The following is a 25778-nucleotide window of genomic DNA, read 5'->3' on the forward strand; positions in this document are numbered from 1 at the left end:
TCGTTATAGGGAACTTACTGCTCGTCGTGAACTTGTTGTTCGGCTGGAATTTGTTGTTCTTCTACCATTGTTGAGTAGATTTTGGTTTGAAATTTGGAGTTTGAAGTTGTAATTGGGTTTTGCGGAAAGGAATCCGAATTGGTTTCTTTTTGCTTTTTTGTAAGGGTGGTTGGTGCAATTAATGGTGATGGAGTGGTGGATTGAATGTGGTAACCGTTATGTTTGTAATGGGCTTGAGTTATAGTTTCGTCAGGGTTATTTTTTGAATAGTAATTGTTATGCGGGTTGGCCTTTTATTTGAGCCCGCGTTTTTTGTTTTTTAAGGGTTTGGGTTATGTCCTTATGATTAAAATTTAAGCCATTTTTATTAAATAATAGTTTATGGTGATTTTTGGTTAAATTAAAGTTAGTCCAAGCCATTTTCGTTAAAACTCCCTAATTTTTATTAGCTTTAGAAGTCATTACACAATAGGTCGAATGTGTCACTAAATATGTCAATTAAAAGTGGATGGGGAAATAAGATTAAGGGGTGTGATAACAGCTCTTAATAAATTGTGAGAATTATTATCCCTTGCGCAAACAAAACAAACTTCTTAGAAATAAGATTCTTCAACCTCGGGAGTCATGCACCTCAAAAATAAGCTCACAAAGGCTAAACCTTAGAAGACATAAGATAAACACCGTACTATCACCTAGAAGACAATACAAAGACAAATGACAAAAAAGGGCTATGAATCCTCTTAAACCCTTGCAATGACAACGCAAAGAGAGAGAAACACCACCTTTGATGATTTTGCAATCAGCAACAAAACTCCACTACAATTAAGGTTCTAAAAATTAAGAGTTAGGCGCTAATTAGGTGGCAGGCAGAGACCTAGGCAGATTTTTTTAATTTTAATTAAATTTATTGTCTCATAATAAAAACATGTAAATAAGTGACCAAGATTGGTTGAATACATAAAATGTAATATGTATTCAAAGTTATTTTATAAGAAAAAAGCTTAAAGTTATTTTACAAGAAAATTATCTCCAAACCTTTAACCTAAACAAACAAACAAAAATTGAATCGCCTAGGACCGCCCAGAACCGTATAGACACTTCATCAAATTTCTAGGCCGCTTTTTAGAACAGTGGCTATAAGTCACCCTAAACAAATGTCGAGCTTCCTACTCTTACTCCTTTGTCAAATGCACCAAACAGAAAACTACCACCTCAAATTTGAAACAACAGTCATCGCTTTGACAGCCAAGGTTGAACAATAAGTCATAACCATTATAAAATGCTATTCTCATCAAAAAGAGAAAGCGACCACAACCATAAATGCTCATGCGGCAGAGTAAGAGGTCTACCCCTACCAAAATAGAAATAGAAAGAAAAGAGATCAAGAAGAATGCAAACTTCAAAACCAAAGATTGAGGTTAGGTAGAGGTTAGAGTAGGACTTTCTTTGTTTCTCTCTTTACCAGCTGTGGTTTTCATGCTAATTATCTTTCTTTTACCATGGGCGTCTTTTTTATAAACTAATAATGATTGATTTGCTCAATAAAAGTATATGAAGAGGCGACACAATTTTAACTTAACGTGTCGTGTTTGACTAGGTTGAAATATGTATATTAGATATAAATACAAACGCAACATTTCATACAAACAATTTCTTAATTACATGGAACTGAGTTCCCTATATTGTAGAAAGATTAGAGACCTCAGAAATCAAGCATGCAGATTTTTAACCCTCACAATTTCACGCTTGACCGTCCGGTTATTTTTATGACGGCAGCCACCTTTCGCCCTCCAAATTGTACGGACGCCAATGCATTTAAAGATAAATTTTTAATTTTATTTTAAAAAAATAATAAGAATTTCCTCGCAATACGTCTCGGCAGCGTAGAAAAAGGAAAAGGGGAAGAAAGAGTTTTGGTCCCATTTGAAAAGGAGAAGAAAAATCTCAGAAAAAAAGAAGAGAAAATCTTATCGACGAAGAAAACGAAAAGCCGGAGCTATATCTTCGCCTGCGGTGCGATCCTGCCGTTCCTGCGCTCAGAAAAGCTAGGGTTTCTTAATTTTTATCTGGTTCCCGATCCGATTCCGCTGCTCTCACTGCTTATCGAGGTTCGAAGTTCTCTCGGTCTCTGTAATTTTTGAGCTTTTTTGCATGTGTTTATCTGCTTTTCGAATGCTTGCCGTTGTTTTCGTTTTGAATTTTGATCTGTGTACTTATTTTTCCGATTTTTCGTGTATCGACATTGTTTAGTTTTATTTTTTTGCTCAGATTTGTGTTTTAAGTTTTCTGCGTGATGTTTATTCCGCTAAACATTAATCATATTTTTTTTAAAGTTAATCGGGTTTACTGTTAATGTTATGTAAATTGTTACTGAAGTTTTCATGTTAACCAGTTCCTAATGATAATTTTCATAGACGAATCCCCTTTCGAATGGTACAGTGGTAAGATTGATCGGGGTTTTGATCTGCAAGATATATAGAGAAAAATCATGAGACCAATTTTTATTTGGAGTCTGATTTTTTTGTTCGTTTGTGTGTTTGGTGCATTAGGTTACGAATTGAATTTATTGAAAAAGGAGGGGTCGCGTTTTTCCAATTATGAGAACTTCATGGGCGGATTCTGTAGCAAATTCTCAAGGAGAGAATTCGACTGCTGGTTCATCTGACAATAACAGCTCATCTCGGCCTGCACGATCAACTTATGTCCCACCACATCTTCGTAATAGGCCGCCGTCTTCTGATGCCCCGGCTCCTTCACAGCCTGCCCCATCACCAGCCAATGACCGCGTAGGTTACAATGGGCCTGCGCCTGGCCCTGCCTGGGGTGCTGGCAGTTCTAGGCGTGATGTTGGGCGCCTGGGATATGGTTCCAGTGGTGGTCGAGGTGGTGGTGGTTGGAACAATAGAAGTGGGGGATGGGACCGTGGGAGGGAGCGGGAAGTAAACCCTTTTGCTGATGAAGACATCTCAGAACCGACGTTTAGTGATCAAGAAAACACAGGCATTAACTTTGATGCTTATGAGGATATCCCAGTGGAAACTAGTGGGGATAATGTGCCACCACCTGTGAATACTTTTGCAGAGATAGACTTAGGGGAGGCATTGAATTTAAATATTCGGAGGTGCAGGTATGTGAAGCCAACTCCTGTTCAGCGTCATGCAATACCTATTTCTCTTGGAGGTAGAGATTTGATGGCTTGTGCTCAGACGGGTTCAGGGAAGACAGCTGCTTTCTGCTTTCCAATTATTAGTGGAATCATGCTGGGGCAGTTTGCTCAGAGACCTCGTGGAGCACGTACTGTGTACCCTCTTGCTCTTATTCTCTCACCTACCAGAGAACTCTCTTGCCAGGTTAGATTGTGCTTATGCCAGTAACATAACGTGTATTCTAGTGGTTTATAGGCAAAAGCTTATTGTTTCTGTTTTGGCTGGTTTGCAGATCCATGAAGAAACTAGAAAATTTGCTTATCAAACTGGTGTCAAGGTGGTAGTTGCTTATGGAGGAGCACCAATAAACCAACAGGTTTGTATAACTTGACTTTGATTGTGGCTTACTGATACTTTGGATCCTTGTCTACTTGCATGTGTTTATGTGTACATATAATTAGTTGTGGGACCCACTCTACATTGAACTTCAACAATCCAGACCGTGTTTATGTAAATCTCAATTCAAAGATCATCCTTGCAAAAACTCAATTCAATTTGAAACCATTTGCCTATTTAATTGTCACGATGAAATTTCAATGTTTCTTTAAACATAGTGTTTGTCAATTTCTTTGAACTCAATTAGATGCCTCAAATATTTCCAATTTGGCTAATATTTTGCAAGTATGATCTATTAATAGACGGTTCAGATTGTTAAAGTTAGATGTGGTGTGGGCCCCACAACTAATCCCCATTTTTATTATTTGTTTGTTCATTTTTCAAGGTTCTTTATTATAGAATGAAGGCTCAGGTTATATAGGCTGGGTTGGTTTTAGGTTTATATGTTTAAGAGAGGGAAAGAGTGAGTTTGCGAACAAATCGTTGAACATAATTTTGAGGTTGTGGTTATAGTTTTTTTTTTTTCTTTTTTTTTTTTTGCGTGGGAGATGTTTTTGGATGACTTGTATTCAGTTTGGTCCCTAGCCCATTCAAAGTATTAAACTTTTAGGAAATTTGGTTTAGGTCAATAAATAATTTCATATTTCGGCATAGATCAATGATCATTTCATTTTCTATCATAGGTCAGTTAAAACAGTTCCCCTTTTCAACTAAAGTCAATAAAGCAATTTTCCTCTCCAACTAAGGTCAATACCACTTGCTTAACTTTCTCTTCATTGATATCTCTCCTAAAAGCACAAAATGTTGATTGACTCAATCCTGTTGTGGAAAATTTTGTGACCTTAAATAAATTATTATTGGTGCTTATTCTTGATGCCACTTTCACTTTGTTTTTTGTTTTTGTTTTGATGATTCACCTCTTACTCTTTTGTTTTCCAATATTGTGTCAGTTGAGAGAACTTGAGAGAGGAGTTGATATTCTTGTGGCAACTCCGGGACGATTGGTAGATCTGCTTGAGAGGGCAAGAGTGTCATTGGAGATGATCAGATATTTGGCTCTTGATGAGGCAGATAGGATGCTGGACATGGGTTTTGAGCCTCAAATTAGGAAGATAGTGGAGCAGATGGACATGCCTCCCCCAGGTTTGCGACAGACCATGCTGTTTAGTGCTACGTTTCCAAAGGAGATACAGGTGTGTTTTAATCGGTAGCTGGGTTCCCTGTTGGATTTTTCTTTACTTACTGACTTGTATATGGTCATATTAATGCAACATGAACATTCTATATAGTCATATTGAATGCTGGTAAAAGTTGTTCTAAACAGTTGAATTCCAAACTGAAAGCATCTGATAGCTTTTGCAAATTTTTGTTGGAATGCAGCGACTGGCATCGGATTTTCTTTCAAAATATATATTTTTGGCTGTTGGAAGGGTTGGTTCAAGTACTGATTTAATTGTTCAAAGAGTTGAATTTGTTCATGAGTCTGATAAACGAAGTCATCTCATGGACCTCCTTCATGCACAGAGGGAAAATGGAGCTCATGGCAAGGTAACATGGAAGGAATACTCTTTGTTAAAGTTCTGTTGATTCTTTTGAAGAATTGGTATATCAGTATCCTGCATTCTATTAATAGTCGTTTGTCATTGAATTTGCAGCAATCTCTGACATTAGTTTTTGTGGAGACAAAGAAGGGAGCTGATGCATTAGAACACTGGTTGTGCATGAATGGGTTTCCGGCAACTACTATTCATGGTGACAGAACACAACAGGTAAATTGTTCGGAAAATTGATCTTGTAGTCTGTCAGAAGTGATATTTGTTTCCTTATGTTTTGTGTCTGATGTTATTCGTCGTGAAAATAGAAGTTGATCTCTCTCTCTCTCTCTCTCTCTCTCTCTCTCTCTCTCTCTCAAAAGAACTTTGTTGAGCTATTTTGCTGCTATAGCTGAGCGAATTATTCTTCTACTTTTCCTGCAGCAAGTTTCAGTAATTCTGAACCATCAATTTTTCTTTCTAGTCATGTTCTAAACCATCTTCGAACCTGTGAGACTTCTCCTGTCTGGTTAATATGTAAAATTTCCAGTTTGCTAAACTGGAAGAAATTTCTTTGGTTACATTGGAGGGAACTGAACACTAGACATATCCTAATCCTAACTCATTACCCCACCCTCCACCACTTAAGCAAACCCCAAGGGCAAACTGGAAGTAATTTGATCACTATGAAATAGCGATTCTTAGTAGAAAACTTCACTTGGTTGTAATTGTCATCCTTTTTTTCCCGTAGTATTTTATGATGACCATGCAAGTTTAGCATTAACCTGAATCCTCATATTGTTATGATGCAATGTACTTGTATGCAGGAAAGAGAACATGCATTGAGATCATTCAAGAGTGGAAATACACCAATTTTAGTGGCAACAGATGTTGCTGCACGTGGTCTAGATATCCCCCATGTAGCTCATGTGGTAAATTTTGATCTTCCAAATGACGTTGATGATTATGTTCACCGGATAGGTCGGACAGGGCGAGCTGGCAAATCAGGATTGGCAACTGCCTTCTTTAATGAGAACAATCTCTCATTGGCAAAACCACTCGCTGATCTAATGCAAGAAGCAAATCAGGAAGTACCTGCTTGGCTTACTCGTTATGCATCAAGGGCTTCTTATGGTGGTGGAGGCAGAAGGCGATCTGGGGGAGGTCGGTTTGGTAGCCGTGATTTCAGAAGGGACGGCTCTTCCAGTAGGGGTTCAGATTTTTACAGTGGAGGAAGCAGTGGTGGTGGATATGGCAACTCTGGTGGCTATGGTGGCGGCTCTGGGGGTTATGGTGCTGGTAACGGTGGTATGACCAGTGCTTGGGATTAGTGCTTCCATTAAATACTGGATGTTGTTCCTCTTCTTTTTCTTTTTTGTCCGAGTATATAATATTATCCTCATAAAAATTAATGGACTATACATTTTGTTTCCTTTTCCGTTGTTGATTTTCTAGTTCTAAATTTTCTTATGTGGTAACTTGAATGTTGGATATTTGAGGAGACAGGAGAGGATTGTTAGTTAACCTAGTTTTGTGGAAGCACCAGAGACTTGGTATGTTTAGCCGTCCATCATCGCTTCCCACATTCTGGGCTATTTTCCGCTAACGTGACATCATTTTACCATATAAACATCAACATTGAAGCTGTTTATTCGCTATATCATCATTTGCAGACCATATTTACAAAAATTCAAAAGATTTGGTTAGTCGTCTATTTGAACAAAGAAATTAACAGCTTACTGTGAGAACCGTACTTGTTACCATAACTGTCAAGTTGTTCGACAATATGTATGGCTAAATAGTATTCAAACCGAATGAATTTTTCTACAGATGACTTGATGGTAAAGGAAAAGAATAGTTTCGATTATACTTATTGTTCGATATAATGATGTCACATTTAGTGGGAATGAGGAAAGTTCTTGACGCAAGTATTGTTGAAACACAAGTGGAGAAAGAAGATAGCACAAAATACATCTACATCTCCCACTATGCAACGGCATAAGAACATTGCAAAGAGGCTGACGCAAGGAATCAAAATAATAATTGCAACTTCGTATCATTAGTTCATGGTGTGGCATAAAAGTTCAATTGCGTGCCATGAAGCTTCACACTCAATTTCAAATCCACTGTTGGAAAGAGTTTGATGATTTCACCTCAAAGGTTCTTCCTGCATCCTCGAAACATCGTCTTTGTATTACACTTGAAATGGTGCACCACTTGAAGAAAGGCTGAAACATAATATCATTCAGATGAGCCGTCAAGATTACAGACACGTTGCGATATTTCTAATGTTAAAAAAAGAGAAGCAACACTACCATGTTACGCTATTCCCAGTGTTATCGGAACTGTTCATGTCACTGTGTCTCTAAGAAATAACATAATCTGATATCTTTCATGAGAACAAAATATAAGAGCACCTAATAGCTATCGAACCAAATGACAACACAATCAACAAATTTAGAACCAAATAATTCCTTTGGTTTTATCTCAAATAACAACCAACCAATCTACAACATTTTGGGAATCAACCCAACACATGGATTCCACAGAACATAGCACGTTGTAGATTTTGTTTCCACAATTCAGTTTGAACAAGGATGTTTAAAACAGATTTCAAATGCTGCTATCTAAACGCTAGAGTACTCGAAGTTCATCCTAAACTTTATCCAGTAATAGTTTTATATGCCATGTTGTGGTTTCCACAATATGATCCTCATTTCATTCAGCAGTTCATAAGTTCCCAAATCTAAAACTGAGAGACCGAAAGTATGTACAACCGTTTGAAGTTGATATTATAACATTGTATTGAAGGTCACATTACAAAACGAATGGGAAAATGAAATATGAATTTGGGAAAAACGTACACAAAACAGAAAGCATTCTGAACGGAACTTGGATTCTTTGACGATTCCATTTTAAAAAAACCAACAAAAAGCTAGCTTGCAACGTTTCAAAGATTATGTTTGCAATTAGTCAGAAGGTTAAACCTAAACTTCATAATCAATACCATATTGTGCAGAAAAATTTAAACATCTCAAGCAGCAATCCCGAAAACAAACTTTTTAGTACAGAGATGAGAGGACAAAAATCCGTTAACTAAGAAAAATCTATGAAATCAATCTTTCTGGTGAAGTTGCTTACTTTAAGGTGAGTGCAATTGACATGGAATGTAAGCACAATGTCTAACTTCTGATACAAACGTCAATCTTCATCAGACCCTTCTGAATCTGAATTCGATACTTCATCTTCATAGCATTCATCACCTGTTCCAGCCTCTTCCTCTTCAGATTCTTCCAGCCCACTTTCACTCTCCATACTGTTAAGTAAAATCTCTTCCGGGGATAGCATGTTCACACCTTTACCCCGATAAAGAAGCCCTGTTCTCATGACGTAATAGAACTTCTCTCTCAAAGTTGTGAGGGGATGTGGGTTCACTAACTTCCCTCTATGGTACCCTTCCCTGAGTGAAACAGTGGTTGTTTTACACTTCAACGAGAGGTAGAAAATCCCCGGATACCTTGTGAAGATTCTCGTAAACTTATGTGGAAGATTCAATTCCTCCCTCAAGCTTCTCAAGTAGTTCCTCTTAGTCTTCTTATGAAGAGTCAAGCTCAAGAACTCATGCAAAACTCCAACTACCCTTTTCTCCATAAGATCACTCTCAGGATCAATATGCCTAGAATCCTCATATGGTGAAATATACGGTAACTTCTGGAACTCCTCCATCCATGCCCTAACCTTCTTCTGCCCACCATAACCCCTTGGAAAATTCATAGGAAATGCCAACACCGTCTGCCCCCTTTTAAACTGCCTATACTCATCCCCTAAATCACCACCCTCTCTACTTCTCTGCAATTCCGAAACCGCAAACTCTTTAGGCCATTGTATGGCCTTCAAGCATCCGACCCCATTCGAGGCCTTAACAATCCGAAAACAATCAGGGTATTTCGGAACCAACATTTTTTCGAAACCATCAGGCAAACCCAGATCCCATTTCAAGGGATACAACGACTGGAGAGGCAAAGTCTTAGACTTTGTCATCATAAGCACTCTACAGAGCCTCTCCACAGTGTCACTCTCATGGGTTTTGTGTATACTTTGTTCTTGTGAATCCAACAACAATGCAGTTTCTGTTAATTTGAAACATGGCAAATTGGCGTAACGGGCATGTGGGAATTCTTGGAAAAGAGTTGGGTATCTGCGGAGGAAGCGGAGGACGGGGACGGTGAGGCCGAGGAGCTTCTGCCAGTCGGCGAAGGACTTGGCGGTGAGGAAGCCGGTGGGAGAGCGCTTGATTGCGTCCTTGAGGAGGCAGGCGGCTTTGAGGTCGGTCTCGGTTTCGATGACGTGGTCGATGCTTCGGTTTTTGACCCATTTGAGGCGGACTTTGGTTATGCCCCGCTGTTGGTGGTGGCGGTGGAGGAGGAGGTTGGTGGGTGAGGAGGAGGGGGTTCGGGGTTTTAGGAGAGAGAAGAGGTAAGCTTTCATTTTGCTCTGGGTTTTATTTTTGGGCTGAAGCTTTGGAATGCCGAGTACACCATGAAATCCAATGTAGACATTTTTTATTTTTGTTTTAGAAAGCCATAGCAATTTCATAGATAACAAAATTATAAGAGTTGTCGTATGAGCATATTTTTGTGTGCTCAATTTATTGATTTAGAGATAATTCAAACGAAAAGATACAAAAATAAACTCGTAACAGATACTACAAGCAACTATTTCGATATAAGTCTACCACAAAGATAGAAGATGAAAATAAACTTATATTTAGGCACAAGTAATATCATCATGGGCGAGCGAAATCATAAGCGAGGCTCCATCACTCGATAGGTGAGACATCACCCGCTAGATGCAATCCATACAACGTACACTAATCCGAGACGGAGTTCACCGTCAGTTCATCTCTACCAACTAGCCCCTAGTTGTTGTTTCTACTTGGGCTAGGCCTAAAAGTTGGGCGTGCCATCGTTCTCTGGGTAAGTCCGGCCCTGCCAATAGCCCAATACCAATAATTAGCAGACGCAGTCACTCAGCTGCCAAACATTTCCTAAGATACAATACAACCAACGCAGAACGAAATTCACACGCTCTCTCTCTCTGTAATAAAAAATGGAGGAGGAACAAGTAGAAGCAGGGGAGGAGGAAGTAACTTGGAGCAGAGAAACCATTCCCAAAGTTCTGAAAATAGTGAGCACAAGACTTCCGCAGAGAGACCTCATCACTCTCTTGCTAGTCAGCCCATGGCTCAACGCAACTCTCATATCCTGCCCCTCCATTTGGCTGGTACTTTTTTTTTTTCTTCTTTTTTCTCGACTTGATCCTTTGTTTTTGCTTAAAAATTGAAAATTTGAGATGGGTAAAAGAGTGGTGTGTCTTTTATGTGGTTTTGTGACATGAGTTTTGGTTCTTGTTTCAGCTTTTGGATTTTCGAGAGATGAATAATGCTGGGAATCGCCTTGTGGATGCTCTTTCATTGGTTAGAAGTTAGATGTAGCAAATTTGATTGCAATTGTGTTTGTTTGATACCGGCATTCGATGATTAAGGGGTAAATGTTAGCGGAAAACACCGAAATGACCATGTTTTGGTGATCTTAGCACAAAATAGTGCCTTTTTTGTTTCAAGGTCATGTTTTAAGAAAGAAGAAAGGATGGTTGGTTTGTCCATTGTAAATAGAAGTGCAATAAAAAATTGTTCTTCAGTGATGCTATATTGGTGTTTTGAAAATGATTGGGATGTAGTGTTTGCTTCTTGTAGTTTACAAAATGCTTCAAGTGGATGATTGTATTGATATGGATTCCTGATGCAATATTTGCAGGCGAGATATTGGCATGTGAAGCATATAAACCTTGAATTTGCACAAGACATTGAAGACAAGCATCTTGAACTTGTAAAGAGCAAGGTAACATTCATTCTAGTATGAGCTTGCGGCCAATTTTATATTTCAAAGAAGTAAGAAGATATTGGTTTTCTGGTGTACGAGGAAAGAACGTTGTAATGATAATAACAATAATAATAATGCTTGTGAAAATTAGGAGGTTTATAATTGTAACAATTTTTTCACTCCATTTTGCACTAAATTTTAACTAATACAAACGCCAGAGAAGGTGCAGTTGGAAGATTGTTGATTTGCCAGCATCAAGGCATTATAATGGGTTTTAACGAGTCTGTATTGTAGGGCACTGACACTCATATGAGCATTTCTTGCCCCACAGAAAGCATACCATAAAACAGTTTACCTATGACCTGTCAGTATTTGTAAGGTATGAGAAGCATGACAGGTTTAGGACTAATCAAGCTTGTGATTAAGTCTAAATTTTGGGTTAAGCTTCAAGACTTTATATTTTCGACTTGTAGAATCAACAAGGGAATTGTTATTGGCACTCCAAATTTCTTATTATACACTCCAAACTTTCTATATTTAGAAAGAAAAATACACTTGTAGGGAGTGTAGAATGAGATTTTTGGAGTGCCAATAACACTTCCCATCAACAAAGCTTCTGTTCTTATCTTCTAAGTTATTTGTGGTTTCTTGAGTTGGGGGATCTTACAGCACAAGACATGTTTGTGTAGCATGATATTGCAAATGGAAAGGAAACCTGTTACTCTACCAGACCTAGCTTTTCATAACTTCTATCCCTTGCACAGCAGATCACCTGTTATTATAATTCTCACGTTCCCTTCAAAATGTGGAATCTGGATGAGCTGGCTAAATGTAGTCATTATAATACTTGTGTCAAAGAACAATGACTACTTGATGAAGTATACAATATTGTTCATAGACAGATGCTTTTTGATACCTCTGATTGTGTAAAAGAAAATTACGCATTTCTACAGTGTCGAGATTCTCTTCAAGATCTAGAGGTTTTGAATCTTAATGGTTGCCAGAAGATATCTGATAAGGGAATTGAAGCTATAACCAGTGCTTGCCCCAGTTTGAAGGAATTTTCGATCTATTGGAATGTGAGGTATTAAAGTTTGATTTGTCTTCAAATCTTATTTCTAGTTGAAATGTTGTTTTCTTTCACTGAATTTGGGAATATGCATTGAATTTCAGGGTAACAGATATAGGTATAGCGCACCTGGTGAAGAACTGCAAACATGTGGTTGATCTGAACGTAAGTGGCTGTAAGGTACTTGTCACTTGGTCCCATCCTATTTCAGTGCTTTGTGAGTTGCAAACTATACACTTTGAAACATATATGCATAATCTGTATAGTTTCTATTCAACTTTATCTCTGCAAAAGATTGGTTTTTATTGTCCTGAAGTAGGTTATGGTATGCTTCAGATGTATCCCTTATTTAAGTAGGTACCGTATGTGACTGTTATATGTTATATTGGCTAGTCAACCTTTAAGTTATAATATTTATTTGTGAAGAATTGATTTCAATTGTTTATTTTGATGTGGAAAGCACAGAACCTTTCAGACAAAAGCTTGCAATTAATTGCCCAGAATTATCCAGAATTACAGTTGTTGAACCTGACAAGGTAGGAAACACTGATCTTAATCACATCATCTGGCGAAAAGTTAATTTTGTAAGAAATTATTTTTTTTATCTGCTTATGTGTCACACTGACCACACTTAGTGGGATAAGGCTTTGTTGTTGTTGTTGTATGTGTCACAACAGGAAATCACACCAATGATTTTTCGATTGTGTGGTTTCCAGTTTATGACCTATCTAAAAATGGAATTGCTTATAGCTATAACCTGACATTATAAGTTATTCTTCTAAATACATGATAGGAGCATATTTATGCGACTTAATTGGCTTGTTCTCATGCATTTACGTTGTGTTTCTTTAGTTATTTTAGTCCTTTATGCCATTTTCGTGTGTTTCTAGGTTCAAATGGCTAAGGAAGCAAAAAGAAGCAATTTGGAGCATTCTAGAGCATTTTTGGGCCAAGATTGGATAGTGCAAGCATGGAGGCATGAGGATGGACCAATTTGAAGGCTTGAATTCAGTTAGGGAGCTGCAAGGGGGCCTAAAAACCTTATTTCTAGAAGGCTTTATCTATTCACACATGGTGCCTAATTCCTACCTTGTCTCCTAGCCGTCCTAGCTTGTCACTAGCCATCCTAGCTTGTCACTAGCCATCCTACCTTGTCTCCTAGCCGTCCTAGCTTGTCTCCTAGCCGTCCTAGCTTGTCACTAGCCGTCCTAGCTTGTCACTAGCCATCCTAGCTTGTCTCCTAGCCGTCCTACCTTGTCTCCTAGCCTTCCTAGCTTGTCACTAGCCGTCCTACCTTGTCCAAGCTACACACATATATCCTTTAAGTGTTTCAAAACCTTTCCTAGCCCTATAAATAAGGGTTTGCAGCAAGGCACTAAGGGGATCACTCATTCATTCAATTTTCGTCCATTCATCTATCCTCCATCCAATTCCATAATCCCTGATCCTAAAACACATCCCAACCATCCCATCCACCTTTGTGCCGTAGCAAGGAGAAAGAAGGAAAGACTCTTGGATGCTCAAGCTTCGTCGTTGGTGCATTCTAGGTGTAATTTGTTTTATGATTTCAATGTTTAATTTATTTTCCTTTCATTTTGCTATGAACATGAGTGGCTAAACCCCTATTGGTTAGGGGTGATTTCGAAGCCATAACTATGTGTGCAAGTTGATTTGATAAATTCCAGTTATGAGTTCTTGAATCGTGAATGCAATTGGCTTAACTGTGCGAGTAATAACGTATTTGTGTTTGTTAATTAGGGGTCGACACTTAATTGGCTTGCATGAATATGATGCTAGAATATAAGTTTGTTTCACATAATTGTCACACACTTATATTCACAAGTAGTGAAGGTTGCTAGTCACAATCGCGTTAAGTTCAATTCCTAGCATAAGTGTCATGATGTCATAGTCACAAGTGCTTTGTCAATGCTTATAGTTTTCATTGAACGTAATGATCTTTGATTGTATCTTTATTATGATGTCATGTAAGGAACTTTTGAAGAATGCTTTGGGTTGTCGTATGATGTCATCCAATTCAATAACACAAGGAAAACTTGAGAATTAACTAGTGATGTCACGGTTAATTTGGGGCATTGTCATTCATAATTCTATGAAGGAATAACTGGAAATCGAGTCATTTGCATACTTGTCATGTGTGGAGAAAGAACCCCTAACTAATCCATCATCCATTAAAAACCCCAAAAACGTTTCAAAATCAGTTTTACTTTGCAATCTGTTTTCTCCACTTTAATTTCGTCCAAATCAAATCCCCCTTTACTTTGAAGTCTCAATTTAGTTAGAAATTGTTTTGGTTCATGTTTTTAAGTGTTTTGAGTCAAGTTTTCAACCAATTTCGTCCAAATTAGTGTAGGTGCTCAAAACTGCCCAGAAAGTGGTTTTTAGGCAGTTTTGAGTCTTCTAGTTGCTGTTTTGAGTTTTTGTTTTGTTTTAGTGTTTTAACTTTGGTTTTTCATTCTTTGAGTCCAAATTAGTGTTTTTAACTTTGTTTTGGAGTTCTTAGGTCAGTTTTCAAGAGTTTAGCAATCCCTCCTAATCCCCGGTTTTGAACGATCCCTACTTACTTACTTTGCTACAATTGTCAGAAGAGGGTTTAATTTGTGTGCTTAATATATTTCGCATCAATACACTTTACCTTCTACACAAACCAGTGGTGAAACTGATTATCCTATGAAAAAGCCGCAACCTCCCTTCCGTGCTTACATATTATAACTTTTTATTCACAGGTGTGTCAAGTTAACAGATTCTGGCTTGCAGCAGATATTGCACGGTTGTCCTAGTCTCCATAGTCTAAATTTGTACGCCCTGTCAAGGTATTTGATAGTCGTTGTTTGTAAATTTGAGCTAGTTCATCTTCTTGTATTTTGATTGGCTGTATTTTGTTTGCTTAGCTTCACTGATGAAGCTTACAAGAAAATATCACTTCTTTCCCATCTTAAATTCTTGGATTTATGTGGCGGCCAGGTAAGATTAACTAGATTTAGTTTTGCTGACATAATTCTTTTGGAACACTTTACCAAAATGATGGTAAATAATCATGGAATCATGTTTCAGAATCTGTCAGATGAAGGGGTGGCTTGTATAGCTAGATGCAAGGGCCTTCTTTCTCTCAATTTGACATGGTAAGTTGGTAACTGAAGCACTCAAATAAACATGTATATGAAACAAAGGAGACGCATTACAGTTTCAATACCAATCTCCACTTTCTAATAGGTGTGTACGGGTCACTGACGTGGGGGTCATAGCCGTTGCGCAGGGTTGCACATCTCTTGAATTTCTCAGGTAATCCGTAATCTTGATAAGAATTTTTAAAGAATGTAAGGCTCAACTCTGGCCTCTGCATTCTTGACTTGAGAAATTTCAAACTCTGGTCACTTATTCAGTTACAGTATATTTGAATGTGTTTGACAGCTGGGATGGAATCACAAGGTTGAAAATCTTTCGGCCGGTCTGCAATAGCGGTCACTAATGTTGCTTATCTTCTTTATTTCTTTATTTAAAACCCATTTAGAGACCTAGAAGACATTGGATTGAGCTACAGCATTGCTTTGTGTAACTGGTTAAGTCTAATTTTAGGGTTTCCTGTGCAGTAGGCCGTATAATTCAAACAACAACAATAACAAAGCCTTTTCCCACTCAATGGGATTGGCTATATGAATCCTAGAACGCCATTGCTCTCGGTTTTGTGTCATGTCTTCCGTTAGATCCAAGTACTCTAAGTCTTTTCTTAGAGTCTCTTCCAAAGTCTTCCTAGGTGTTCCTCTATCGTTCCTTCAATTTCGGCTACTCCCACTTTACCTTGGATATCCTCATTCCTAATCTTATCCTTTCTCGTGTGCCTACACATCTAACGAAGCATTCTTATCTCCGCTACACCCATTTTATGTACGTGTTGATGCTTGACCGTCCAACATTTCGTGCCATAAAGCATTGCTGACCTTATTGCCATCCTATAAAATTTTCCCTTGAGCTTTAGTGGCATACAACGGTCACACAACACACCAGGTGCACTCTTCCACTTCATCCATCCAGCTTGTATTCTATGGTTGAGGTCTCCATCCAACTCTCCGTTCTTTTGCAAGATAGATCCTAGGTAGCGAAAGCTGTCGCTCTTTGGTACTTCATGATCTCCAATCCTCACCCCTAACTCATTTGAGCCTCCGTTTGCACTAAACTTGCACTCCATATACTCTGTCTTTGATCGACTTAGGTGAAGACCTTTAGATTCCAACACTTATCTCCAAAAGTTAAAAAAAATTAAAAAAATAAATAAATAAAGTGAAGTTAGGAAATATCACAGTTATTTTGAAAACCAGAGTAAAATCATACATGTAGCAGAAACAGAAAAATTGACATTGTTGGATACTTTTATTTTTAAGTAAACCTACACGGTTCCCATGCTGTTGAATGAAACCTGCAGGCATTTCAGTGATCTTACTGACGTATGAATGAAACAATGCAGCTTATTTGGGATAGTTGGGGTGACCGATAAATGCTTGGAGGCCCTTTCACTGACCTGCTCAAACACACTTACAACTCTAGATGTTAATGGATGTATTGGAATTAAGGTTAGTTTGTATTTGGTAGAACTTTTAGTTGCTAAAACTTTGACCAATTGTTCTAATTGTATTAATATTCTTGTAGAAACGGAGCCGTGATGAATTGCTTCAGATGTTTCCAAAGTTACGGTGCTTCAAAGTGCACAGCTAATGCTCTGAAAACTTGCAGATGAACAGGTTCGGTTTCCTGTCCATTAAGTGGCTTTAGTAGATAATAAATGGCAATCTGTAGAAAGGAATTTGGTTCTTGAAGCTCCATATGGGTTACTTAATACAAACTTTAAAAAGACAGGAATGATAATCGGGTTTCCGATTGCTGCCATCTTTCTTTCATATTCCAATCCTTATATGCTAGTGACTCTTCCTAGATTGTGAGTATGAGGATATGGTTTGGTAAATAAGGAAGTCGGTTCACCAATGTTTCGGGGCAGTCCTCATCAGTTCAAGTTTTAGTGAAATGCTTATGTGCACTGACTTGTACTACATTAGTCGTGTTGGTTTGAATGAATATGTTGCATTTGTCTTTATGATTAAGTTATATAACCATTTAAACATCCTTGCCCATTGCCTTTTGTATGTTTTTCAGGATTAATCTCCGGGGTCATTGATAATAAATCGAAGGAGATGCAAGGGTGGGTGCAGTGCAGACTTGCGGTATTTCGTGCAGCTCGACTACTGTCATCTTCAGTGTATCTCAACTTAGGAATGTTACGGGTCTGCGTCACACTAATTGAGCTGTGGTTGGAATGGTGCAATGTGCATCACATTATAATTCATGTTAAGATTGTTTATCTGGGTGACAGAAACCAAATGAGGTTTGATTAAAGTACCCCCAGATATTTTGTTAGGTTCGTAGCCAAGGCAAGCCAGTCACTTTACACAGATAAAAGTACGTTTTTTAGCTGAGACATGGTCATTGTTTCTCTTATCTTTTCATGTCTTTCTATTCTCGTCTCTTTTTTTTATTCTCCCTTAGACGAATACAATTTTAAATTTTTACGGTGTTTTAAAGTATTCAAACTTATATGCAAGAGAGTTGTAACAGTGTTTGATCGTGGCCGGCCTGCATTGTTGTCGGCCGGAGGTTCGCTTATTGCAGGCACGGCATTGATTTCAATTCTAGGGTTGTGCCTGCATCATGTACTCTTACTCTCGTCTCGAGTTGTGCCCTTCCTCAATCGTGAGAAACAATTTGGCCCATGGGACATTCCATGTACTCGAGAAAGTGTCAATTTTGCGTGTTTAAATATCATCACTCTCAATTTCATGTTGCTTTATCTATCAATTTTTGGAGAAATTTTTATATGCTCGAAAAACAAAATGATACACCATGTCATAAAAATAAATGAAGTGTTGCTTTTCAAGTGTCCTCGAGTCCCTTCATTTGTCTAACATAAGTAAATTGTAATAATGATCGCTTAACTTTTAACTCAATTGGAGCAATAGTCTATCAACTAAAAATTCATTACCATTGGTCTCTCAACGCATTAAAACATGCAGCTACGGTCCATCAACTAAAAATAAAAAACCATTGGTCCTTCAATTTTAATTCAACTGGATAAATGATCCCTTCACTTTAACCCAATTGGAGCAATGATCCTTCAATTTTAACCTAGTTGCAGCAATGTTCCTTCCAATATAACTCATTTTAACAAAATTCTAACGAAATTAACGAGAATAGCCATAACGCCACGTTTTGATGAATTGAGAGACCTCAATTGTAGCAATGATTATTTCAACATAGTTTATTTTGACAGAATTCTAGCAAAGTTGAAAAAAACCATAGCTACACATTTTCATGATTTAAGCAAAGTTGATGAAAAGAACCTTTGCTCCAATTTGATTAAAATTGAAAGACAATTGCTACAATTTACTCCTAATATAATGACTTGATGTACCACCTCGTGTTCCAAAGACATCTAAAGATCTCTCTAACTTTTGAGCCCATATCCGAGGCAGCAGTTACGCCCATTCTTTTAGAACAAAATTCAAGTCCGGATGAACATTCATATTCCCTCCGAGGATGCCAGAAGTGATAAAACAAAATTAAAAAACCAATCAACTACGCGGGCATTTCGATTGACGATTAGTTTGTGTTTTTCTTCCACATTTCAGACTACAACTGCCAATGTTTTGAATAACTGAAATTTTTTTCCTTCCAACATTCATCCCCGAGAAGAAACGAAAAAAGAACGAGTAACCCTCACACATGTATAAAACCATTTATGCTGATATGGAAAACCAAATGCACTCAGTGGCAAACAAGATGAGCTACTTCAATAGAAAGACGGAACCCGAAAAGGAAAAAAACATCAAAAACTTATTCCTCATCCTGTGTTTCCTTACCGAAAATTAAACGGATCCACAGGTGCACGGGAGAACCCAAGGTATAAAAGAGAAAAGAAGCAAGCAATTGCAGGCCTACTAACCACATGCCTTTCAGGGATTAGGCAAAAAACGATATCGGAATTGAGCAGGGATCATAATAGCTTTTCTATAAAGACAAAGGTGGCATAATACAAAGCAGATCATAAGCAAGGATCCCGCAAGGAGATACCTGGAAAGAACTTTGGGGCATGATCTACCATTCTTACAATAACTTAACTCAATCCAACAGCTTCTTTCAGCCTTTTTCATGGATGCCTCCGGAGCTCTCTCCTACAAGCATCGAGGTTGCCATCAACACAAAAACCACATAAGTGGAGCCATACAACAACACACACACGCGCAACACAGGCGTTTATGCATTCATTATTTATAAGAGAACACAAGAAACGACAATGTTTGATATTTCAAATTGAGAGGTTTTCTTGAAGTAGAAAGCGTTACTCTTAGCCCTGAACCAACTAAGCGGATGTCACACCATCAACCTTAGTGATACAATCATATTTAGTCACACTGGATGTACTTCATTAGTGTACCTGATCTTCCTCCCCCTAATGCCAAAATCTTCCTAAATTGATCTCTGAGAAAATGACTAGAAAATGAAAACAAAAAAGAAAGAAACAAAAACAAATGAAGCCCAACAAACAAGAATATAAAACAACAAAGATTTGAAAGACTACCTGAATGTGTCAACGTCTAACTCTAGGCTTGCAGCGAAACTCGGCTAAAAGTGCAATATGATCTGATGACCACTCTGGAGAAGGAAGGGCTGTGTCTTTCCTTAAGCTTTCCTCATCCAAGAGTTCCAACAAGGACTCCACCGTTAAGGAGTCAGCTGCAATCACATGTTAACTTTATGAATAATGGTCTATCACAGTGAGGCATCAAAATGAACAGATCAAACAAATTTGTAATCCATAAACTTACCGGTGTAGAATATGTAATCTAGGGTACCAATGAAATCTCTAGTGCAATTTGTAAATAATGGCTCATTTGTGGTGGGATCCATTCTCCTTCTCTGCTGCTCCATCCCAAGACCAACTCCCAATCTTGCGAATGATGAATATGCACTAACCTGTGAGTTGCAATAGTAATTCAGATCAACACAAGCCCTATAACCCAAAAACACGCATATTCCACAATCCCAACAATAACAACAAAAAGATGATCAAGAAGCCAGTACAATAGAAAGCATGTATTACCAGTGGTAGCTGATGTATCAGCTTGCTGAGAGGGCGCAGTATATTAAGAGGATCCACTTGTAAATCTGTATGCGATGGATCTACCTTTCCCATAGCCAGAAGTGTATGAGGAGCGCTGCAACAAAGTTCAGCAGTACCTTAAGCAAGCAACATACCAGTAATAAATTCTCGAATCCAATTAAAAATCATCAGTAACAATCAACAGACCTTCCAGGAACTGAATTAAAATCCCCACACACCAGCATCGGGATATCTGCACTGGCAGCTATTTTCTCTAGTCCTTTTAAAAGAGTGTGAACCTGATAAGAAACACAAGAAAACACAATATTAGGAACAGCTTTTATGACAGTAGGCGTAAGGGCATGATTAGTTTAACAAATCTCACTGCACACTTTCGGAATGCCATTTTATAAATGATCAAAACCATACACTACTGTATGGAAGAACCAAAAATACAAGTTACCTGCCAGAGTTTGACATCCTTCAGATCTTGGTGGACATTTACATGCGTATTTGCCTGTATTCCATACCATCAGAAAAACGTGTTACAAGATGCCTTGAAAGATGCCCGTGCATTGAAATTGGGGCAGTTGAAAAGATTACAAATCCCAAAGAGTACAACAAATTCAACTTACAAGACCATTCAAATATTACAAGTACAAAAACACAACATGCATGTCCTACCACACAAAGAAGTTGCCGTTTCCCAGGATTATCAGCTCCCTGATTGCTGAATTTTGCTTCCAGAACCACTATGAGCGCAACATTATCCTACACACACATTGAGATCCAGGCATGAGCTTCTTAGAACAAGATCAATTTAAAAAGATCAGGTTCAGCACTAAAATCCATAAATATCAAGCCCACCTTAACTAATCGATTTAAAGCACTTTTCTTCTGATTACTTGGAATCATTGCATCAGTCAATGACTGAGCAGCCTTATTAAATTCAACCTGTATAAACACAAATTGCTTCAGACTAAGAACGAAATAAAACATATATATATAATGCACTGTTATATCTTGCACTCTCCCAACCTCATATTTTTTGACATGTGAAAATCTGTCTCTACGGAAAAATGTTGCACAACCATCTATTGTTTGTGTGTTTCCATTGTAAACCTGAAGCCAAAGAACGTAAATTAAAGGCCAAAAGAATTTCAAAAGCCATGAACATAAGTCATATGAAGTTTATTCAAGCTATAATATGTATAAAGGATGAGCTAAGAGACCTCATTTGTTTTTCTCTTATATAGTGCTTGATAACCATGTTTGTCCAGCTCGGGGGCAAAAAATTCCTCAAAATGATCACTTTGAACCTGAGAGGGACAATGATCAGTTCGAACAACACAAAATGCATATAGCGCTTTCATAACTTACACTGAAATGGACAAGCTCTTTATGACATGTAGCATTCACTAATTCCACATATCTAGTTCAATAATAACCTAATCTTCATGAATCCAAGAAAATTTTCTTGAAGATATCAAGACATTCAAGTAATGCTCTACTTATCAATATCAAAATTATTAAAAAGGAAGTTCGTGAAAAGAACTGATCAAGCATGAATGTATACCTCCTGAAGACAAACAATATCTGCGCGATAGCCAACAATTTCCCGCAGCAAATTTTGCCTGCGGTAGGGCCACGAAAGTGCCCATGAAGGGCAGTAACTGTATGATTCACTAGTGGCATACACATCAGACAAAATGTTGTATGAAAGCACAGTAAAAGTTCCAGAAGATGAAATACGGCCATCTGAATCTAAATGCCCCATGACGTCAACTCCATTGACAGGAACCAGACGCCGTGGACTGGGAGAGGGTGCTGGAATGACACGGGAAGTTAATATGGTATTGACATGTCCCACAGGTACTTTTGATTCAGCATCAACTACAACGCATTCAAACTTAAGAACATGCCCAATATCATCAGCGGTTGGTGTATACGTTTTAGAGCGGCCCACTTCAAACCATGTTTCACCACCACTCCTTTGTGTAACAGCTGCAGGATATAAAGGTGCTGAACCATTCGTCAAACTCGTGCTTGACATGGAACCAGATAAGCTAGTGTTAAGGACTCCAGATCCAGAGCTATTGAAGCGTCCAAACACCTCTTCTTCCTCATTTCCATTTTCATTTACAGCACTAGCAGCACGGTCATGCAAAACACGGTGATGCTGCCATGCATCTGAGAAGCACTTAGGTGAACAATGGTAACTTTTGGCAACAGGTATTTTGGCCTTAACACAACCTAGACACTGCAATGTGGCTTGCTCAGATGGATGTACACTACAGATAGCAACTTTTTTATCACTTTGTACGCGATACCTGCAACCAAGATCAAGAATGGGGCAACATAAATCACTGAAACCGTCATTAAACCAAAAAATAAAAGATTTAATCCATATTAAAGATGTTTATTTTAAAGAAAGATTTATCAATATTTAATCAATCTGAAGCCTCAACATCAATCAGCTTGCTGAATTTACTAGTTCCCTAGCTTACCTCACTCTACATATGGAAACAATGTTGAAGATCAATTATGTATTTAAGAAGGATAAAAATTTGTCAACTGATTCATGTTGGAACCTAAGCATCCTCTAACCAAATTCGATGCGCTAAAGTGGCATAGACATGTAAAATCCAACACTAAATACTAATTATCATCAATTTTTGAATAAGAAAGAAGGGACGTCATGCCAAGATCTTGTCAATATGTGCCTGGTAAACAGATAAATATGCTGACCCGAATCAATTATCATCATCATATGTGCTATCAGGTGCAAATTAAGCACCCAATATTTTGTCATTGAATGATAGAATCTCATCACGTTAATTGCATAACACAAAGCTCAAAGGAGTAGGCGACATTATTTCTCCCCACATGACCGGAAAATAAAATTTAGGGCATCCTCTAACACGACTAACTGCCGACACTAAAATAAAAGCTTTAAAAATATCCTCTAGTTGGTTTATAACACAAAACAGCACAACTGATGAATAAGAATTTAGGTCAACTGCACATCAAAGGGAGAGTGAAACAAGGGTTCCTTCGTAAAATAATCTATCGTATTGGCCCATTGGAAAAATATCCCCTTTTTATATAACAAACTTAGAAGATTAACCTGCTTTGGACTTGAAAGGACAAAAATGGGGTCAATATATGAATCAAGATGTGGATTGAGATCTCGAATATCTACACTGCAATCTCAGCCCACATCTTAACTTGATCTTGATTGTGAATCGGCCCCAACGTCACCTAAAACAGGTTAGTTTTAAATTTTATTTTTTTAAAGGTTAGTTCTCTAATGGGACCAATGCAAACTGGCTATGATTGAAAAAACCCAAAAATATATACAGAAAGATAATTAAAAGTTAGTCAAAATTCAGTCAGGTTTTTTCTCTTTCTTTCTTTCTTTCGTTCTTTTTCCTTTTTTTTTTCTTTTTTTTTTGGGGGGGAATAAAAGAATGGAAAAAAGAAATTGCAAATTCTGGACGTCGGTGCAAAGGTAAGTGTGATACCGGTGGAGGATAAGTATCCATAAGTGGAGCTATAAGCTGCAGCCTGGCTACTAGTTTTCACCACAAGCTCAGAAGCAGAATAAATGCTTTAATATATTTCTAATACATACCATTGGGCGCTCCAAACACACGTGTATTACCAAAAAAAAAAAAAATTAGTAGTAATGCAAACTGGATTTCCAAACTGGTATCAACAATTTGATGTTTATCAGTGCTACAGTAGTTGCAGCATTCATAACTCTCCTATTAATTCTTACTATAACAAACTATTCTAGACTTGTAAACTCTAACTCGAAACCCAATTTGGCCCAGTTGTAATTTACCAAATGAGCTTTGAGTCGGAGACGAATCATTTACCTTTCATTTGAAGTAAATGATGCTATTGAGATCATCAAATTTTTCTAATTCAATTACACAATTAAAGGCAATTAGTACAGTAATACATCATCAGAGAAAAAACTACACAGAATTCAAATCCAAAAACAGAATTAAACAGTGATGAATGTAGAACTACAAATATACAAACTTGCCAAACGATGTTATGATTAAAAAAAAAAAAAAAAAAAAAAAAACACACACCAAAAGATACAATACATGAACACATTACACTAAGATTCAACACACCTAGAACCTTTTCCCTATAGACTATAATAAAGCTACAACCTTTGCTAAAACCCACGTAACAACACTACCAAACAAACCAACCCAGAAGCCCCAAATATGCTCAAAGCCCCCAAGATACCAGAAAGTGAAAAATCCCGAAAACCAAATGAAGCAAACAAAAAATGAAAAACAAAAACTGAAATTGATCGGGGAAATTGTCACTTACCACTTGTACCTCAAGAAGTGGCCATCAAGAGGGGCTGACTCCGGCACATCGTCTGTCGTGACATTCTTGTCAGGCCGGCGCAGGAGCACGTATGGCGTGAGCTCGCAGCCTACAATGGGAATATCCGAAGGGAGGTGCACGCGTAGCACGCTCAGCATGCTTTGTTTCCGCTTCTCACTCTAGGCAGCAGCAAAAATCTTGACAGCAACGTAACCCTATCCTACCCAATCGAGAGAAAACACACGAGCGATGGAGGCGGATACCTGGCGGATCCGCCATTTACTTGACCCGAATCCCCGCCAGCCTTGACGGAGCCGAGAACCCCAAAACCCTAAAAGAAAAAAATCAGTCCCTGAAATCGAACGCCACAGATCGTGAGCTTTGGATTGGGAAATTGTGGGGTTTCGGAGAGGGCGGAGAGGGAAAGAAAGGGTCTTCTTTTTCCTCAAGAAGTGATTTAAGTGGATCGATTGGCGGAGAGGGATCGAAGATTGTAGAGAGATACAGAGGGATAGAGAGAGAAAGTTGGGTTTCTTGAGAGAGAAAGAGGGAGAGGGGAAGAAGGGGATCGATAATTAGGGTTTTACAGAGGAAGTGAAAGTAATCTTGTTTGCCTCCAACTCCATTTCCTGAATTGAGAGAGACAGAGCGAAGAGAGGGATAGAGAGGAGGGAGGTGGCTCTGGCTCTCGTCTTTTATACCGTACAAGTCTCTCTACGACTTTCGCATTGGTTTTGGTTTCTCTCCCAATTTTGTTTTTGTTTTTGTTTTTGTTTTTTTTTTTTTTTTTTTTTTTTGAGCGTGTGATTGTTTTCGTTTGGTGTTTTTTGCCCCTCCGCCCTTCTGGGTTTCGGATTTGGTTTCAAGAAGTTTCCAACTTTTGACTGGCTTAATAGTTGGTCGGTTACATGATGCGACGATTAATAATTAGATATATTAGTTTAATAGATTAAATAAAGAATATAATTATTAATTGTTGCATTTTGTGGTCTATAAAATATAATTTAATTAGATGGTATCTATATAATCGAAATAAGAATTTGTGTTTTATAATGTTCTAAAAATTCTCGTCTAGTCACTAGGTGATTGGCCACCATTCCGATTAATGCCTAAACGTTTGAAAATTTAAAAAAAGCGCCTAGACCAGCTGAGGCGCCCGCTTAGACTGCTTAGGTACCCGCCCAGACTCGTCTAGACACCTGTTTAGGTTGCGACTCACTTAGATAAAAAATAGAT

At 38.1% G+C, this 25778-nt stretch overlaps 4 protein-coding genes across 8 annotated transcripts; 2 read left to right on the plus strand and 2 right to left on the minus strand.

Annotated features, from left to right (window-relative positions):
* Window positions 1-1870: 1870 nt before the first annotated feature.
* Window positions 1871-6511, plus strand: LOC137713052 (DEAD-box ATP-dependent RNA helicase 37-like). Its single transcript, XM_068452289.1, has 7 exons — window positions 1871-2108; window positions 2550-3350; window positions 3439-3522; window positions 4493-4735; window positions 4923-5090; window positions 5198-5311; window positions 5902-6511. Exons 2-7 carry the CDS (start codon window positions 2598-2600, stop codon window positions 6403-6405), a joined length of 1866 nt encoding a protein of 621 aa, XP_068308390.1. The 5' UTR covers window positions 1871-2108; window positions 2550-2597; the 3' UTR covers window positions 6406-6511.
* Window positions 6512-6632: 121 nt separating this feature from the next.
* LOC137713053 (protein WHAT'S THIS FACTOR 9, mitochondrial-like) lies at window positions 6633-9698 on the minus strand. Its single transcript, XM_068452290.1, has 2 exons — window positions 8216-9698; window positions 6633-7302 (listed from the first exon to the last, which is right to left on the minus strand). Exon 1 carries the CDS (start codon window positions 9668-9670, stop codon window positions 8276-8278), a length of 1395 nt encoding a protein of 464 aa, XP_068308391.1. The 5' UTR covers window positions 9671-9698; the 3' UTR covers window positions 6633-7302; window positions 8216-8275.
* A 439-nt stretch (window positions 9699-10137) lies between these two features.
* On the plus strand, window positions 10138-17640 carry LOC137713111 (F-box protein At3g58530-like). Of its 3 annotated transcripts, none has more exons than XM_068452367.1 (13): window positions 10138-10357; window positions 10491-10550; window positions 10891-10974; window positions 11910-12040; window positions 12130-12205; window positions 12491-12561; window positions 14770-14856; window positions 14935-15007; window positions 15098-15165; window positions 15257-15325; window positions 16506-16611; window positions 16688-16779; window positions 17189-17640. In XM_068452367.1, exons 1-12 carry the CDS (start codon window positions 10184-10186, stop codon window positions 16751-16753), a joined length of 1065 nt encoding a protein of 354 aa, XP_068308468.1. In that variant the 5' UTR covers window positions 10138-10183; the 3' UTR covers window positions 16754-16779; window positions 17189-17640. The 3 variants fall into 3 exon arrangements, with proteins under 3 accessions (XP_068308468.1, XP_068308469.1, XP_068308470.1); XM_068452368.1 differs by having other exon boundaries at window positions 12130-12190; XM_068452369.1 differs by lacking the exons at window positions 16688-16779; window positions 17189-17640 and having other exon boundaries at window positions 16464-16579.
* Window positions 17641-19078: 1438 nt separating this feature from the next.
* On the minus strand, window positions 19079-25283 carry LOC137712771 (carbon catabolite repressor protein 4 homolog 1-like). 3 transcript variants are annotated; one of them, XM_068451929.1, is made up of 12 exons: window positions 24543-25282; window positions 21766-22519; window positions 21422-21508; window positions 21228-21311; window positions 21057-21143; window positions 20874-20960; window positions 20653-20706; window positions 20397-20488; window positions 20190-20304; window positions 19915-20062; window positions 19668-19822; window positions 19079-19260 (listed from the first exon to the last, which is right to left on the minus strand). In XM_068451929.1, the coding sequence occupies exons 1-11, from the start codon at window positions 24698-24700 to the stop codon at window positions 19677-19679; spliced, it is 1812 nt and encodes a 603-aa protein (XP_068308030.1). In that variant the 5' UTR covers window positions 24701-25282; the 3' UTR covers window positions 19079-19260; window positions 19668-19676. The 3 variants fall into 3 exon arrangements, with proteins under 3 accessions (XP_068308030.1, XP_068308031.1, XP_068308032.1); XM_068451930.1 differs by lacking the exon at window positions 19079-19260 and adding an exon at window positions 19267-19567 and having other exon boundaries at window positions 24543-25283; XM_068451931.1 differs by lacking the exon at window positions 19079-19260 and adding an exon at window positions 19267-19579 and having other exon boundaries at window positions 24543-25283.
* Between the last annotated feature and the right edge of the window lie 495 nt (window positions 25284-25778).

This window comes from Pyrus communis, chromosome 13 (assembly GCF_963583255.1).
Source record: "Pyrus communis chromosome 13, drPyrComm1.1, whole genome shotgun sequence".
Lineage (NCBI taxonomy): Eukaryota > Viridiplantae > Streptophyta > Magnoliopsida > Rosales > Rosaceae > Pyrus > Pyrus communis.

Excerpts from the sequence above, each read along its gene's own strand:
- LOC137713052 (XM_068452289.1), top strand. The coding sequence starts at position 2,598 with ATGAGAACTTCATGGGCGGATTCTGTAGCAAATTCTCAAGGAGAGAAT. Across the intron at positions 3,523-4,492 it reads GAGCACCAATAAACCAACAG|TTGAGAGAACTTGAGAGAGG; the intron begins GTTTGTATAACT and ends ATATTGTGTCAG. Across the intron at positions 5,091-5,197 it reads AAAATGGAGCTCATGGCAAG|CAATCTCTGACATTAGTTTT; the intron begins GTAACATGGAAG and ends TTGAATTTGCAG.
- LOC137713053 (XM_068452290.1), bottom strand. The coding sequence starts at position 9,670 with ATGAAATTGCTATGGCTTTCTAAAACAAAAATAAAAAATGTCTACATT.
- LOC137713111 (XM_068452367.1), top strand. The coding sequence starts at position 10,184 with ATGGAGGAGGAACAAGTAGAAGCAGGGGAGGAGGAAGTAACTTGGAGC. Across the intron at positions 12,562-14,769 it reads CAGTTGTTGAACCTGACAAG|GTGTGTCAAGTTAACAGATT; the intron begins GTAGGAAACACT and ends TTTTATTCACAG. Across the intron at positions 16,612-16,687 it reads ATGGATGTATTGGAATTAAG|AAACGGAGCCGTGATGAATT; the intron begins GTTAGTTTGTAT and ends ATATTCTTGTAG.
- LOC137712771 (XM_068451929.1), bottom strand. The coding sequence starts at position 24,700 with ATGCTGAGCGTGCTACGCGTGCACCTCCCTTCGGATATTCCCATTGTA. Across the intron at positions 21,144-21,227 it reads CACATGTCAAAAAATATGAG|GTTGAATTTAATAAGGCTGC; the intron begins GTTGGGAGAGTG and ends GTGTTTATACAG. Across the intron at positions 20,489-20,652 it reads AGGATGTCAAACTCTGGCAG|GTTCACACTCTTTTAAAAGG; the intron begins GTAACTTGTATT and ends GTTTCTTATCAG.